The sequence below is a fragment of the Pomacea canaliculata genome, linkage group LG8 (genome assembly GCF_003073045.1).
Source record: "Pomacea canaliculata isolate SZHN2017 linkage group LG8, ASM307304v1, whole genome shotgun sequence".
NCBI classification, from domain to species: domain Eukaryota; kingdom Metazoa; phylum Mollusca; class Gastropoda; order Architaenioglossa; family Ampullariidae; genus Pomacea; species Pomacea canaliculata.
Genome location: NC_037597.1, coordinates 21,725,803 through 21,743,142, shown reverse-complemented (window position 1 = coordinate 21,743,142; position 17,340 = coordinate 21,725,803). Strand labels below are relative to the sequence as shown.

The 17,340-nt window shown below is 39.9% G+C and overlaps 1 protein-coding gene across 1 annotated transcript; it reads right to left on the bottom strand.

The window, feature by feature from the left end:
• Window positions 1-667: 667 nt before the first annotated feature.
• LOC112571072 lies at window positions 668-3,251 on the bottom strand. The gene is made up of 4 exons (XM_025249878.1): window positions 2,887-3,251; window positions 2,264-2,538; window positions 1,611-1,818; window positions 668-1,147 (listed from the first exon to the last, which is right to left on the bottom strand). Exons 2-4 carry the CDS (start codon window positions 2,504-2,506, stop codon window positions 930-932), a joined length of 669 nt encoding a protein of 222 aa, XP_025105663.1. The 5' UTR covers window positions 2,507-2,538; window positions 2,887-3,251; the 3' UTR covers window positions 668-929.
• Between the last annotated feature and the right edge of the window lie 14,089 nt (window positions 3,252-17,340).

The window sequence follows — 17,340 nt, the reverse complement described above, 5'->3', positions numbered from 1 at the left end:
TTATAAAGTGGTTGAGGGTTGACGCATAGGGTATTCATTTTTGAGGTCTTAGGATTGTCTATTTGTAAATTTTGTTATTGTCATCTTTTTCATAGTTGGTGTGTGAAATTGAAAATGTTGTGAATTTGTTTTCATGTGCTTTGATAGCTAAATTTCTTATATATCTTATGCTTTATAAATCCCTCATCATTATTGTTTTGGTGACAGATTCAATCCGTTGGTGCTTCTTTAGCAATTCACCTATGATTTGGCAAGTGTGATTATATGTACATATGTGTATTTGTGTGTACTTGTCTAAGCACCAGGCCCAAAAGCAGCAATGCAGGATGGTTGAGGAAAGAAAAAATAGTTTCATCTAAAAAATGATCGGTATATATTTTAATTTTTTGTAACAATTATGAAGCCATTTTATACTACTACAAAGAGGTAGTAGGTTTCTAGAACGAAACAAAGGACATGATGATAACAGGTAGACTCCGCTTGGGGCATCAACGCATTGATTCGAGGTGGAAGCAAAGCAAACAGAGAAAATTATGAATTTTTAAACCATATTTTAACAACACACCAATCACATTGTCATGTTTTGTAGAGCCAGAGACTACCAATCGTTAGGGCAGATGCAGAGTATGCCTTACAACAGAAGGAACACTATTTCTAAAAGCTCAAACAAATTTGTTGAGGGTGTTTATTCAGATTAGTGTATGGCTGAGCAGACATACATAGGCAAAAAGAATTTCCTTTCCAGTGTTAACTTTAATCTTAAGATTTAATTTTATGTGTCCCACATTCAAACTGAAAAACCCTACAAACATCGCTTCATCATCATCATCATCTCAAAAACTGTACATAAGAATCACTACTGTATTAATAATTCATAGGATATAGTATAATACATTTATATACCTGTGTTATCAGTCACACACAAAATGTTATGCATCTTGTTTATTTTCAGGTTTCTTTGAAGCTGTTTCAGAATTCGCTGAACTGGAACTGGCAGTAGATGACTTTGATAAATTTGAAAATAAAGATTTGAAATAGTTAATGTCGTCCTTAAATAACTTTGATAAAGACCGCTCCTCATCAGGATCCTTTGGCCTTTCAAAAAGACTTTTATCTAAAAGCCTTGCTGTTCCCATAAGAGAAAGCCCTGTCAATAAAAAAAGGAAGAGAAATGTAGTTGTAATATTCATACATTGTTTTTCTTCAGTTAGCACAACAAAAGGCATGCACCAATGGTGCATCTATGTACACAAACACATATGCAGGTGCATGCATGCACACACATACACTTCTTCTATATACGTTTTTAAAACAAACAAAAGAGTACAAACAAGTGAAATAAACTTTTACAAAAGTACTGTTATACTGGATTATATACATACACACATATAAATGCACACCTCTTATGCCCCCTTATCCATCCCTCCAAAAATGTCTTATTATTATTATTCTTTGGAATGCACTGGATTTCTTAAATTGAAAGCCACCGAGATTTCTGATTAGGAGTGCAGACAATAAATGTGTATTTGTGTGTGTTGCAGAGTGCATGCGTAGAACTACATGGTAACTATTTTATATTGAGCTTGATGCTGTTCATGCAAAACTTTTACCAAAAACAAGGCTGAATGCTTGTAAAGCAAAGAAGGTGCGTTTGAAGCCAGTATATTTAGCCTTAGACCTGCGGTAGCTCCAAATAACAAATACAGCAGCACCCCAGCAAACACCAGTGCCAATAAGCTTGCAGCTGAGACAATCGTCTTCTTCCAAAGGAACAACACGAAGAACAAGTTCCCGGGCCTGGGCCATTAGTTGACCACCCTGAAAATTTTCCAACAAAAGACATTTCATGGCAGACAGGCCATGTCATATTCTGCATAGGTTGGTTGTAGTGACTTTGGTGGCAATGTGTATACTGCTGTTGGTTTGGTATATCTAACTTAACTCTTTTTTTTTTGCTTTTACTTAAAACTGAATACACTAAAAAATATAAACGTAAAGATAAACTTGCAAAAATAAAAAAAACCCCATAAATAACACTGAGATAATTATTTTTAGAGAACAAAAAGTGGAAACAAGAATCTGAATTTTTTTTGTTTTCCCACAGCTTGCTGCAAAGTAGTTCAAAGAATGTAAAAAAAAGTAGGTAATCAATCCTATTTTGGATGCATGTAAAACAGACCAAAAATATCAATGTTAAGATCACAGTTTATAAATTGAAGTAAAAAAGTTAATATTGTTTGTCACTTTTAACATGTCAGCATACACGCGTTTCTGATGATTGGAACCCAAGATCCATAGATAAGTGTTGCCTTTCATCAACTTGAGGTGAGGACTGTTTTTTATCAGGTGCCTCCACTGTGCTTTGATGTGGAGGCTCCACTGTGCGTTGTTGTGGAGGCTCCACATCTGTTGGTGGGAAGAATGGTGTTAAAATAGGCTTTTCGTGAATGCTTCTGAATCCTAATTTCTCGTTATCTAGCCCAAACAGTTTATTAAACCAGCTCATGGCGAAGGAAATGGCCGACGATGTCTGTTCACCTGCAATTAAAATTAAAATGCATTCATTAGGATGTATCACTGAAATAGTGTACGCCTTTTGTGTACCACAGACTCATCGCTCATATCACGAACTTGTATTGACTTCCATGCATGGACATGTAATACAAACTCGTGGTCCGTGCTCGTACTGACTAGAAAACACTGGACGCAGTTATCTACGACATATAATATTTGTAATTGAATGACCTTCAAAGGAAAGGTATTTATCTGTCTACAGTATCATATTCAAGTATTATCATGCAGAACAGATAGGCAGATAATTTAAAACTGTTATCGCATCACGTCTGCAAGCAAGATCTTTGTTATTTGTTCCCTAGCGAAACTCACAATGCGTTGTCTGTCACCTCGCTCTCCCACCACCACGAGTACAGTCCCCTGTTGTGTAAATACTTTAGAGTAGCGTCCCTTGCCTGCAGTGTGTTGGTCGTCGTCAACGTGATAACTATTTACTGAACACAAAGAGGAATCAGGAAACAAACATTTAGGATGGAGAGTGTCATAAATCTGTAAAGAAAGACGAGCAGGCGAATTAGTCAACAGACTATTATCCCAACTACTGGCAGCTATTTTTGATTGATGTAAGGATCAATGCTCGTGGATCAGATGTGTTTTTAGTTCACGTTTAAAGGAATCGATGGTGGGTAGAGATGGCATGTATGAAAGAAAAGAGAGATCCACTATTTTTCAGTACAGTAACTGAAAATCCGGTGGTCATATGTAGTTGTTCTGAAGAAATAAAAAAAATTGAGTCTCGACACATTCCGCAGTTACAAAAACTTCATCCGAAAACTGTATTTAATTCTTCTTCTTTGAAGAATATGTTTTCACTGATCCAAACGTTAAAATGTGTCTCTATATCCTACATATACACAGAAATTTCAAGCAAAATGTCAATATCTTGAACACAAAAATATAAAATTTCTATCGATTTGCGAGACTTGAACAGAAATGTAAGCTCGTGACCAGGCCGTGACCTGTTTTGTTGGATGTAAATCGATCAGCTTTTAATATTTTTACAATGGACTGTTTTCGTTTGTTTGTATCTCCCGTTAGCAACAGCCTGTTGGAACAGCGTTTTTTTCAAATATTGGGAGGGTTTCAGAGACAATTTTATTTCAGTTAATAGTTTCTCAGAATGATCAGAGGGAAGCTCAGCGATAACAGGTGGCTCTTTTTGAAACACGAGAATCAACCACTACATCATGATACAAAGTATTACTACACTAACACAGCTTAATCCAAGAATTGGTGTAGACCAGAAAACATGGAAATGATGATCAGCCAGCTGTTCACTTATTCACCAGTGACTGGCTGGTAGAGACCGATCGATGCTGTATTCTTCATCTCATAAAAGACATATTGTCTGCCAGCAATTAAAGCACATAATGGAAAAAAGGACTGTATTCCAACGGTCTAAGTAAAAAGTTACAACACTGATGTTTAAAGATAGCTGCTTTAGTGAATCAGAAATGAGGCATTACTAATTGATTGAAGTGTTAACAAGGTGTTTGAATGTGGGCAGGCTGAAATGTTCTGAAGGTTCCAAATTAAGAGATGAAGAACAAACAAAAAGACAAATAAAAAGAATTTAGTGGCTGCTGGGAAACCCATGCAACAACGCTCACTAACCTTCCAGTACTAGAATTAGTGTGTTGCACACATTAACTTTTGCTGTTTCAGTCAGAAGCTGCTTTCCACAATCTTGAAGCACATAGCTATCATTTACAGTTTTACACCAAAGGCTAATGGAAAGATAATGTCTGTTGAGTTCTGTAGGCATGGACAGCTGCCTGCACTCTCATTTTTATCACCTGTATTATGCAAAGCAATGCATATCTGCCCTTTTCAACCAGGAAATGTGTGCAAGTAAGCATAACTGCTTTATGTGATCCATTTACCACTATATTTTGAAGAATCATTGAAGTAAATATCAGGCAGATTACAGTTCTTATTCTTCACTATTTAAGAATTGAGACATACATCTGATAATGATTCTAGTGCATAATTGTCTAAACTTGAGATTAGTAAGAGTTGAAGATGAGTGAAGGTTGTGCATTGGATGACCATGCTATGCTGCTAAAAGAACATGTAAGGAAGTGTTTTTACTCTATATTCATGCTGAAGCCAGCATTAATTATGCACTGAGGTTTTTTTTTCATGCTGCTTTGCTTACAAATCAGGATTCAGTTTCATTAAGGCCCCTGCCTTGCATTAAGGACAAGGCAGTGATGTTGCTCCATAGGGAAGGGAATGTAACTTTGGATATTTGGAGTTAAAATGGTTTCAGTTACTGGAGATCGTATTGTTTCGCTTAATATAAAAATTCAGGCCATAACTATGAAACTGGATCCACGAGCTAATTAGTAGTAAAATACTGGGAGGGCACACTATTTAGAGATAACAGTTGTTTGTGTGGGACTGGTAAAAAAAAATTTGCTATAATGCCTTCTTATTTGCTTTTCAGCGTCTCCATTTTAATAATATCCACTAATTTAAAACCTCAGGTCAAGAGAATGAATATAATTGGCAGGATGAACAATGGTGATTGAGAGATTCTGCTTTAAAAGAATTTTGAAAATATTCACAAAAGAAATAGAAAATAGAGCATAGTGTGCACCTGTGAGGTTATGTCAGTCTAGACATAGATGTGCGAGTAAGGATGTTTAAAGGAGTTTATCTTCATTCAACATAAAAAAAGGTAATTTTCCTCACCGAAAGGAAACAATGCATTGCAAATAAACCTACTGCGGAGAGAGTGTGTGTGTGTGTAAGTAGAGAACAATATAAAAGCAAACAGCAGTAGATAAAAAGTTTTATCAAATGGTGATCAGCTGGAACTGGTTAGTTTGGTCTAGGGTCAGTTTTGATAAAAATGACAGCCCTTCTTTATCTTTCAGTTATCTTTCTTGGTTAGCACTAATAAGACCACTCAAAAAAAAAAGTTTTGGTGCGAAAGTAAGGAAGAAGCGAAGTGGCAGGAGGGTCCAGTCGAACCAGTGCTGAGGAACATAAATATATTTATTTAAACGCTTCCTCTGACAATATCGTTTTGTAGAACAGAGAAAAAAAAACAGCACCTAATCGATCGTGAGCGTATATTTTTTCGTCTCCTCCTTGGAACGTGACGACGTATCGAGCAATCACAACGTGAACGTGACGACGTATCGAGCAATCACAACGTGAACGTGACAACTGTTGTCGAGCTCTGCTCACGAAGCACGTTCCTCCTGTGATTCTTCTGTACGATCCGAAGCAAGTACTGGAGCCTTCCTTTCAAACTTAATGTTTATTCATTAGATTATCTGTCGTCTGGAGGAAGATACTGCTTCGCCCGTCTTTCTCTTACCCTTGACATTCCTCCATCCCCCGTCCCCCCAAATGAAGAAAATCTCCAAGTTCTAGTGTTTGACGCATTATCATTACTCTTTCTCAGATCTGTCGACATAAAATTGATGAAATTGTTTTAGCAAGTAAGAGAAATCTTTAATAAGTGTCTTTCAAAGCAAAGGTTTTGTTTTCTGTTGTACATTATAGCAGCTCACTTAAAGCATCGATACGAACAATGTTGTCATCACTTGCTGTAAAGTTCGTTTGATAATCATTTAAATAATAGATAACCAGATCGCTTTTTCGACTTGCCATGGCAACAAATCGAAGAAATATCAACAAAAGCCGACAGCGCAAACAGAAAACGAATGGCACTTAAAGAAACTTTTAGAAAAAAAATAAAGAAAAGATAAATTGAACGCAAGGATGACCGAACAAGCTAGAAGCAAAAAGAGAATAACGAGAATACAAAATGAATGAAAGCAGCAAAGAAAGAAACTAAAGAAAAAATAATTCCACATCAGAACAAACAGTGGTCGCCGAGAACAAAATCGCGGCGCTATAATTACAGCGCGTGTATTCGATGTCGGTCCAAGATGAGCCATCATGAAGAAAACAGAGCAGAAAACTTTGTTGACCGAAAACAAGAACTGTTACCGTCTGCAATCGCCCTGGAGCGATCAATCAGGTTTTCTGTCCCGCGCCTAACCAATCTCTTCATGAAAGGACAGGGGTTAATGTCTTAATCTCTGTCTGTCTGTTCGTCTGTGTGACGGCCGCTCTGCTTGTTCGTCCGTCCATCTGTATGCCTGTTGCATTTCCCGAAAATGTTTTAAAGAAAGATTTAATTTGATTTCTGGGTCTTCAGACGTCGACATACAATTGTCCAGTTTGAACTATCTGTCAAAAGCGCTCGGGGCAGCAGTTGCTAGCATTGCTCTCCCTTTTGGAGCTCTTGCGCTTTCTTCAGCGAACTCTTCCAAGGGAGGTCACGCCGCCTTTTCATTGTTATACTTCTCGCAAAGGTACTTCCTGTCATGATCGCATTTCTTTTTCACCCTGACTAAGCATACTTTATCATCCACAGAATACTTATGTAGAATTTGGTCAGGAGTGAACAAATCGCGTTTTTTGGGGGGCGAGTTACCAAAAATTTTATCAAAGATATATATCTCCGTGATTTTGTGGCCTAGAGGGCCAAATAAAACAGCTTGCGGTGAAGAATTACAAAAAGCCAACTTCGTTAGCAGTACAGCGCGTCTCCAGTGACATAAGAAAAAATACAGGAATTTTATGGCGAGTAAATACTCCATCAATAAAAAATACACTACTTTGCCTGGGATTCCGGCTGCCCCGGCAAAATTCTATGCGCTGCAGCTCACGATGCTCTTAATAATAACTTGTTGATGAAGGGAACTAACACAATAAAATTATGCATGTATAGCAACTTCCTCACTCCAAACACCCACACAATGGTACAAAGACAATTAAAAGTGTAAGCAGATGCGTCATCCGGTTTCCATAGTCAGCCTTTGTGTGCTGGAGGAAGTAAAACTCTCCTCTCTACTGCAGACTGATGAAAAACACAATTATGCAATAGAATGTAAAGGCTTGAGCAATGTGTCACAAATGTTTGGAAATAAAAACTATACTTACAATGCAACTAGGAAATGATGTAAAATGTAAATAGTTCTGTAAATGGTATCAGTAAAATTGTCCCTCTCCATACCAGAGAATATTAGCGGTTTAAAGATATTGCTTCTTCACATATTTTCTCACAGCGCACACGAGCACAACCTTTTAGGTCAGCATGGAAGAAAAGAAGAAGAAAAAGGAAAAGATACACCGAAAGCCAGTAATCAAGAAACTAGAGCACTGGCACACGGTGTCAGACGCAGCATGTCAAACAGACAGGCGGCTTAGCCAAGATCTTCCCTAAGATTAAAGCCAAGATTTACATGTTAACAGATTACAAAAAAAAAAAAAAAAAAAAATTCCCCTAAGGTTAAACAGAACGTTGAAAAGTCAACATAAAACACGAAGAAGAAGCATTCACAGAAAAGGACTCTAGCAAAAAAAGCATCTCTGTCTTGCACCCGCTTATGGTCTCCAGAACAAAGAAAGAGAAAAATAAGAAAGCTAAAAGAAATGAAGATTGCGGAAATAACCTGCATCCTGGCTGCAGCTTAAGGTAGACAGACGCGGCGACAATAATTTAATTAGTACTGTAATCTCGCTTTCAAATGATCTGGTCTGTTGGTTGCTCAGTTGGCCCTCCACGAGCAGATTCATTCAGAGCTGCGCCAGTGCGACGTCTGGACGAGGAAGATCAGAGGGATTTGCTGAGACCTAGACATGCGCTGTCCACTTCTCTGGGCCTCGAAAAGGAGGAGCTTATCTCTAAATGGAGGGCAGTCGCCATAGTAATTTGTGAGGTTCACGCCAGGACATGCGCACATACTAACGACTTTTCTGAGGGATGCAAAAAGAAATGCATTTTTTTTTCTGGCTGCACGTGAGGCAGCAAAGAAGCGTGCACGCATCTTAATAGTAATTTATCGTGATGCTGAAGGATTTTCGCAGAATGATAAGGTGTCTTCCCGGGGCTAACGAAAGTCGTTTGGATGGGCTCAAGGGCTCTCGAATCAACAGCGGAGACATGACGAAACATTAGGAAAGGCAGGAAACATCGAGAAAGGTTGCTTGACGAGTGTCGTAACGAGCGTGCACGCATATAATGTTGTTTCAGATCCGAGTCGATTTCCTTTCTGATTCATAGACGTCGTTTCAGCCATTTCTCAACTACAATAAACCCCCTTCTCTGGAACATTAATCGTTCTCGTCTTTCCTGCATAAATAAGGACAAATAAAGACCACATGACACATTCAGTAAATTCCAAGACATAAGAGAAGTCTCTACTATTTCAACAGACATTACCCTAGAACGAGGAATAGGTGACTTACAACGCAGATGTCGAGTTACACCGGGTGTTAACGAGAACATACAAGCAGGGAAGTCTTCGGCTTGATGTTGGACTCAACACCCAACACCACGACAAGTTTGAGATAATGATAGCCACACACAATGAGCAGCCGAAGATCGTTAAAACCATGGCGGTAAAATAAACGCAAGTCGTTCCCATCATACACTCTGTTTTCCCAGTTTATTTCTGTAGTGTCCTTATTTTTCTTGTTCAGCATTTGCTCAGAGTCTCAGCCCAAGTGTGGTTTAAACAAACATTTTAGGACACGATATGTAAGGTGTCACCTGGAGGTGAGGCAGGGACCGCAGGGTAGGTTTTGTCCCAGGAGTGTTGAACATTCTTGTGTTCCACACGACACGATAGTGCTGTTAACATTCACCAATCTGATTTCTGCTTGCTGCTTGTTTGACAAGTGCCTTAAGTGCAATTTACTTTATTGGACGAATAAAATATGGAAATGTTCTAAAATATTCACCAGTTTCTGAAAAGCAGTGTTGGACAGCGATCGAAGGTTTGTGGGTAGAGGTTTTGAGGATCCTTCTCCAGAACAGTATATCCGGTGAGCTAAAAGTTGACAAACCTAGTGCAGTGTGATTCAAACGAGCCCCTAAATTTAACATGTTTCTCTCATGCAATTTTATTTCGACATGTCAATTCTCAGCGTTGAGCACGTTTTTGCTCATTGAGCAACGATCAAATTAATGCAACCAAGAAAGTTGAGAAGATTCGTGTAGTCAGCAATGTTGAGCAAGTTGATGACAATCAGTAAGGCTGAGCACGGTCACACAGCTGCTAGGCTGAGCAAACTCACACAGCTGCAAGGTTGAGTAAGGTTGAGCAAGCTCACGCAGCTTGCAGGGTTGAGCAAGTTCATGCCAATAGTGCACCGAGAAATCTCCTCCATTCCACGTCACGAGGGATCAGTCAGGTGCATGGCTGTCAGTGTAAACATCAGGCACATGTGTTTGGTGTGCAAATTAGTTCTATCCTGGACATTTTTCAGACAACCACCATTAATAAATAATCGACTTTTTTGAATAATTGATGTAAAAGTAGGCACAATACGATTTCCACAGAACTGTAGGCTAACAACCCAGTCCCTGCGGTGAGGCGCCCACCAATCAATGTTCTTCATCAAGCAACAGGAGGCGAAATGAAAAATGGAACCAAGCGCTGTTATCTGGCATTATTAGCTGTCCAATATGAGGTAGCAAACATCGAAGAGCTTTTACAATTTAAGTTTTTTTTTTTGTTGCTTAGTTCAGAACAAGAAACTAGAGTTTTCACATCAACAGGTATAATATATCCACACATTTATGTGTGCGTGCGCGTGTGTGAGCGAGCGAGACAGAAAAAAATCCACATGAGAACAAGACAAAATTTATTTATGTTATTCAAAAGCAAGTCTTTTAGAACGACCATGTAGAAGTAATTAATTTATTAAAAAAAAGAACTAAAAGCTTGAAAGAGCTGCGTGAGTAATAAATATAATGTAGCCACAGAGCGGGAACTGTGGGAGTAATGAATATAATGTAGCCACAGCGTTCGGAGACATTTGCAGGTCAAGCACAGTCCATAAATAAAAACAAGTCAAATGATAAGTTGGGGTCAAATGTTAGATACTAATTTCTAGATGCAAAACGATCGTTTATTTACAGCCGCGTCTAAAACAGGTCTGAGGTTAACTCTTGTATCTTGGGTTTAATAATCGTGTAAGCAATGGAATCAGTGAAGAAAAGTTGAGCGAACTGTAGAAGAATTCTGAGAGAAGATATTCCCATTGTGCATGTTTTTCCCAGGAAAGGGAGGATAAACAAAACAGACAACAAAACAAAAAAATCAATCCAATCCCAAAAATTCATGCGTGCTCCTGAGGATATTGACATCGCATTTGATGCAATCCAACAAATGTTTGTTGACACAAGGGGAAAATAGTTTTTGACCGTTAACTCTTCTGCCCACGAAGAGACTGGGGGCGTGGGAAGCGTTTGAACAATGGAAGCTTGAGAGACATGTTCTTGAAATCCTTCAACGTGCGACTGTGGGCTGCTCCTCGCAAGGACTTGCTATCATTTTGATTCTGTGTTGTTATGAAATGATTGTGCCGAGTGCTCGATTTTGCCTTCGCTTTTACACTGATAGATATTAATGATTATCCTCCATAATTGTTTCATATCAATGACTCGATATTAATTTCCCTTGAAGCTGATGACGTTAATTAAACTCTAAGCTGATGACGTCAGCGCTGCCTTCAGGTCTGTCCTCTCGTCACGGCTCGTCTCAAAGATCGCATTATTTGTGGTGTCCTTTCCTTTTCTCTCATTCTGACGAAGACGGGTTACCATACCAGTGGCCCGAGTATCGCGCCTCACCTGAGCTTGTCGAGATTCTCGCTGATGAGCGCTAGGGAGATAAGACAAGCAGCAAACAGGAGATACCCACAGGTGGATACAACCCTCCACGGGTGCAACTCCCAGTTTCCACACACACGTGACTGCTATTTCCACCTCTAGGCTGTGCTTTTTATAATGTTTCTCCATTCAGTGTTTACTCACTTTTTCTTTCACGACTTTCGTCTTTGGCTCAATCTTTTTTGATGTAGCACCCCACCCCACCACATACTCAACACACACCCAAACCTTCAGGCACAGATGTGACGAGCTGATAATGGCTCTGTGAGCTTGAGGGTCATGTAAGTGACCCTACCGACGCTTGAGCGCGCGCGTGTGCTTTAGCACCTAACAGCGACCACATCACAATACTGCAAAAAATCGACTTTTCGTTTCTTTTATAAGAATTTTATTTATTTTTGTTTTGTTTAGACTTTATAGCAGTTCTCTCTCTCTCTCACACACATACAACAGGTACCAACATTCTTTACGGCGATCTCTCCCTCCCGCACTCATCACCTCTTTGTAATATTTTCATCCTGTAATTGCAAGCGTGCCATGTGACAGAAGTCTCGTGCTCTCTCGAGTCCAAGTGTGAGATGAGCTTAAGAGGGAGTGGTGAATTCAGGACACATGGCATTGTTCACGCAAACTACCGCGAGATCACGTCTGGCGGCATTGTGAAAGAACATGCAAGTATCGTACGTAGCTCAGCCATTCCCTTGGCTATCTCCGCCAAGCAGACCGCTAGACTCACTCCTGCCTCCCCATCCCTCACTCCATCCCCCATGCGGGCGTGCGGTGTGTTGAGAATCAGGCTCTCTGGAGAGTGGAGCAGATTGAACACTACTCTCTCCCTCTCTCCCTCCGATCACCGAGCTCGCAGCCTCGCCTGATACACTGCGCCAGTAGCATCGGTGGAGGTGACTTTAGAGCACCGGAAGTGGTAAGCATTTTCTGTTACCTTGCGAAGGTCGATGTGTTGTGAAGCAGTCTTTTGGATTGTGCATTTGTTACTAGAAGGAAAAGAATCAGTTTGTAAACCAACTTACACTACGTGCGATGTTTTGTTTGTTTGTTTGTTTGTTTGTTTTTTTATGACACTCATTCCGGTATTGCATTTTTTAAAACAATTTTCTTTTGAGAGTTTGTTCACCGTAGTTCTTCAAAGGCCGTACTTTCTCGTGACAGATTTTAGTGGAAGTAAACAAGACAAAGGTAGGATATATTATTTGTCACTGGCTAACCGGAATTTGATTTTTTAACTGAAGAACTAATTGATGCATAAATAACAGAATTATATTGTTATAATTGTATTAACTCGCCGATAATGTATAAATAACAAAAGCAGGACAACTCGTCGATAATGTATGAGAAGGAGGACATGTTCACTAGACGACGACCTCTACCTTTCAGACGTAAACAACACGTACATGCCAGCCTCGCCACCCCGTACCGTGCCAAAAGCGCATCTGACCTTTGGCAGTGCCATTTCAAGATGTGCAAAAAGTCATAGAAGTGCTGAGGTCAATGCTGCTAAAATGTCAGTCAGTCAGTCAGTCGTCTCTTGCCTGGTACCTGTCGTTGTTGGAAACACATGCATCTGCCACTCTGGGCGGTGATGGTTGTAAGCCATCTCTTCATTGGCCACCGCGGCATGGAGGTACCTGGAAAGACAATCTTAGACAAGGTGTGATGCCGGGTCTCACGGCCAAACCAGACCTTCTGTTATTTGAATGTTATCAGTAGAAGTTACTGGTGTACTGTGAGTGTACCATGAAAAATTTATTGGTTTTATGTTCTGTGTAAGACATCCAGAGTAGCCTCCTCAGGAACTTGTTCTCAAATGCTTGGATTCTTCTTTTCGAATCGGCAAGATAGTGCACGATTCACATCCATAAAGAAGGATTGATACTAGGATGAATTTGTGCAAACTGTACATTTTTTGTTTTCGTCATTTCATACTTCCTTTCTTTATTATTTTTTTATTAATTTATTCCTTTTTTTCTTTCGCTTATCCATTTCTCTTCCTTTTCTTCCCCTATCATTCCATCTAGAATTCTCTCCTTTTTCTTCTTGTTATCGTGCCTGTCTCGTCACATCTCTCTCACTCTCTCAAACACACATTGAGGAAATGAAGGCTGAAGTATTTGAAGTTTTGGGGTTGCCAAAAATTATTAGCGAGTACTTGTGCTTTCATACTAACCGCCTGGATCCCCTTTCTGTGAAGTGGTCCAAGGGGCCAGCTAAGAGGCCACACGAAGTTATTCTGAACACCAAACGTGTTCACTAGTGAGCACTCTTAACACATCCGCGCTGTATACTTACCTCCCTTTGTCTCCAAGATGTCGCTAAATCTGTCACGTGACCGATGCTTGTCTTCACTTGTGGTCCTCTGGCATCCGTTCCTTTAAATAAAAGTCTCCTCTTCTTTCAGTGAACAGATGCATCAATCTGTTTACATTGTATTTGAGCAGTGCTCCCGAGTCTTTTTCTTCCTCTCCCAAGAAGTCTTATTTTTTCTGACCAGTCTGCAACAAAAGAGCGGCGGCGGTTACAAAGCTTGCTTTTTCAATCCCGTCTGCGTGCACGAGGCTCATCAGTAACCCTGACGACTCAGGTTTACAGACTGGGTATGTCTGGGTAGGCCCTGGACACATTCTCATTAGTTTTTCTTCATTCACACCTCACTCTCCATAGACTGCAAAACGAATGACTGTTTAGCGGCATGGAAGAAAGACTCTCTCGCCTCCGCCGCAGACGGCGTGATTGAAAGAAGGACGAATTAACGAGTTAATCTTTCGAGAAACTTCCATGCCAGGGTGTAGTATATTAGGAAATTGTGGCAAAGCAGTTTTTGTGTCTATTTTTTGTGAAAACAAAATCAAGGAATAGTTATCCAAGCTTGCAATTTTTGCGGGGTATCGAAGAAAGAAGGGGTGAAGTTTAATATATATTTTCTGCTTTTGCGGATACATATAAGAATTTTCATTTAACACGTTTTAGCTTTTTTTACTAAAAGCATAAAATTTTGCAAAAATTCTCTGGTCTTTTCAACATTACAAAATCTTTTAAATGTTTAAGAGCTTAAAAGAACACACAAAAGCCTCTTCTGGCTAAAGTCCTTAAGTGAATCACAAAATTGTCAATAGACCTCCCTTCCCCTACCCCCCAAACCTCACTTCAAATCGATGCACCCGCTAATTGGCTTCCTCAACAGACGAAACATCTGATGGGAGGGTTGTCACACAATTTTCTAGGCCAGGCCATCGTCCTTCAGGTTTTATTTCAGGTCTTTAGATGTGTGACATGAAATGAGTGCAGACGAATATCGTGAAATTCCTGTATTCTCGACTGGATCTGGTGTCAGCCAATCAAATAGTAGAAATAATATAGTCGGCTTTGTTAAAATTAAAAAGAGTTAAAATTAGAATATATACAAAGATGGGGGCGATATCTAATTAGAGAGAGAGAAAAAAAACATGAGAGAGAAGACGGAATGGAGAGAGAGAGAGAGACAAAGCGGTCTGACAACAGTTTACAAATGTAAAATTATATTTCTCTAACCACCGAAGAACAGTCCGTTCAGAAGTGTTTCACAAACAATCTGCTGTCACTGAACGAACATCGAACCCAGTCGTTTTCGCTTCAAACAAATCACATTAAAAACCTCGACCAAGGCTCGGGGGGAGGAACTCGTCTGCTGATGGCATCTATCCAATGTGGCTTGACTTCGGGTATTTATCTACATTTTCTTACCTTCACAGCTTGGTCATACTTCCTCGTCACTTAGATGCTTTACATTTTATTTATCTTTCTGTAAAATACATGATCCGGCTTAGTTTTCGTGTCAGTATTTTCCGTCCGATCGTGCGCCTCCAGAATGGTCGACTTGTTTCCAGTGGGGAAGTCCTCGCTTAAAATTTTTTAATAATAAATAGCTTTGCTTATCCATCTCTTACACAACTCATCTTAATAGTTAACTATAGTGTAAAATTATTTCCAACCAATGTATTCAGGTTATTAAACTGTCTCCGAATTTGAGCGAACTTCTTAGTTCCGTACATAAGATGCTAGCTTTTCAGCATCACAGTTCTTACTGGGAAAGAGGCCGCGACCTCATTTCCATCTAGGTCACACTATCTATCTATCCGACACGTACTTAAGAAAAAAAAAAAAACCAACAAAAACCAGAGCGTGCGGACAAGCACATGCACGTTGTCGCTCTCAAGACACTCGGCATTCTCCACTCCATTGTTGGAGAGCTTGAAGAACAGAATATTGAATGCGTGAAAGGGTAAAGGTCAAAACAAGCATTTTATTTCTGGTCGTGTCACTTTTCCTTTCCCTGCAACGCTTTCATGCTAAATTTACCAGAGATCATAGATAGTGGAAGGAAGTGGAGTTTAAAGTATTCCTGGCTAAACGGTCTTCAGATGTTTGAAGAGCGGCAAAGGCTGGACAGAAAAAGTCGAGCAGTTGAGAACCTTCAGGGTTCTAATAAAGAGGAACGTACAGACAACAACAGGTCAATAATGATGATGATGATGTTGATGATGATGATGATGATGATAATAATAATAATAATCATAATAATCATAATAATAATTTTTATTGGCCACGGTGGTCTGTCGAGGCATCTGTAACACAGCCGCGGTAGCTCAGGGGATATGCAGCATACCCGTTAATGAACACCTACAAAGGACAGCAGAGTTCTCAAAATCAAATGCAAGGAATCAGATTCTAATTAACGTTTTCAGCTCTTCATCTTTGGCATTGCAGACACGGAACCACAGATTCTGTCGATCAGAATGAACCACTTATGTCTTCTCCAGCTTCTAGGTTGAAAACCATCAATAAACTCTCTCCTACCTTTTTTTTTTGCGTTAAAGGCAATCGACCACATTAATTTTTCACCTGTAATTGATGAAGAGGACAAAGTGTTTCCTTAGCTTCTTTTTCTCCCGGCATCTAGTCCGCTAAAGAAACGAAGGAAGTGTGGCTTAAGTAGGTAGGCCTAGTAATCAACACTGTGCTTGAGTAAAAAAAAAAAAAAAAAAAAAAAAAAAAAAGAGAAAAATCAATCATGGCGGGAGTAATCGAAGGCCAGACAGAGGCCGTGGTGCGAGCTAATCTACTGGTGGCGCTAGTGCTAACAGCAACCGCTCATAATATATGGGTGCTACACTCCCGTATAATTTAACTCTTGGACTTTCTGCAGGCAGCTGAAAACAGGAAACGACACGGTTTGTCGTCCGCGCATGCGCACTAGCAGATCTTTCCAACAGTCCATCGATTTCTTAAGTTAAAAACACCGTTTTCATCATAAATTGCATGGAAAACATGTTATTTTGAAAGAAAATGTATTTACTGTTGGAATTTGATCAACGCTGGCCAGACCAACCAAACGATCGCCTGCGAGTTCGCATCCACGGAATGTTTTGCTGGATCACGTGAGCTGTCATCAGCTCAGTACAAACATGGGCGTTCCAATGGCTCGATGATTGAGGCGCTTGTCTCCAACACAACAAAGATCAGGTGTCCTGAATGTTGACCTTATCTCGGGCATGCTTTTCTTTCTCTGCATGTGATACTTGTTGACAGGGTTGGCAATGTAACCATATTCTTGGAGTATAAAATACACATTCGCTTCCACTCAGTAGACATCTAAGTTTTGATACAAAGCATGAAGCGGGGCGGAGGTGAGAGAAACCCTATTGTCAGTATGTGAGTGGATGGCCAATGAAGTTATTTATAATTATATTTTACAGATATCGATAAATTAAAACTTATGGTTAGAGCATCGCGAATCGTTGTCTGCCTGGCAACCACGCGCTGGATAAACATCGCATCTCAGTCATGGATGAAGTTTAGGCTAGGAAGGTAGGGGAGAGGGGAGGATGTCATCTGGCACTGTAATAAACTGAGATGACATTTATGATAACACGTGACACCACGACAGGTCATGTCAATTTAACTCACAGGTGAGCCAACAGACCAAACAACCGGCTCTCAACCCTGCAACATCACGATCAACTAGGCGACTCCAAATATTAGAAAGATTATTCGGTGGAACTAGT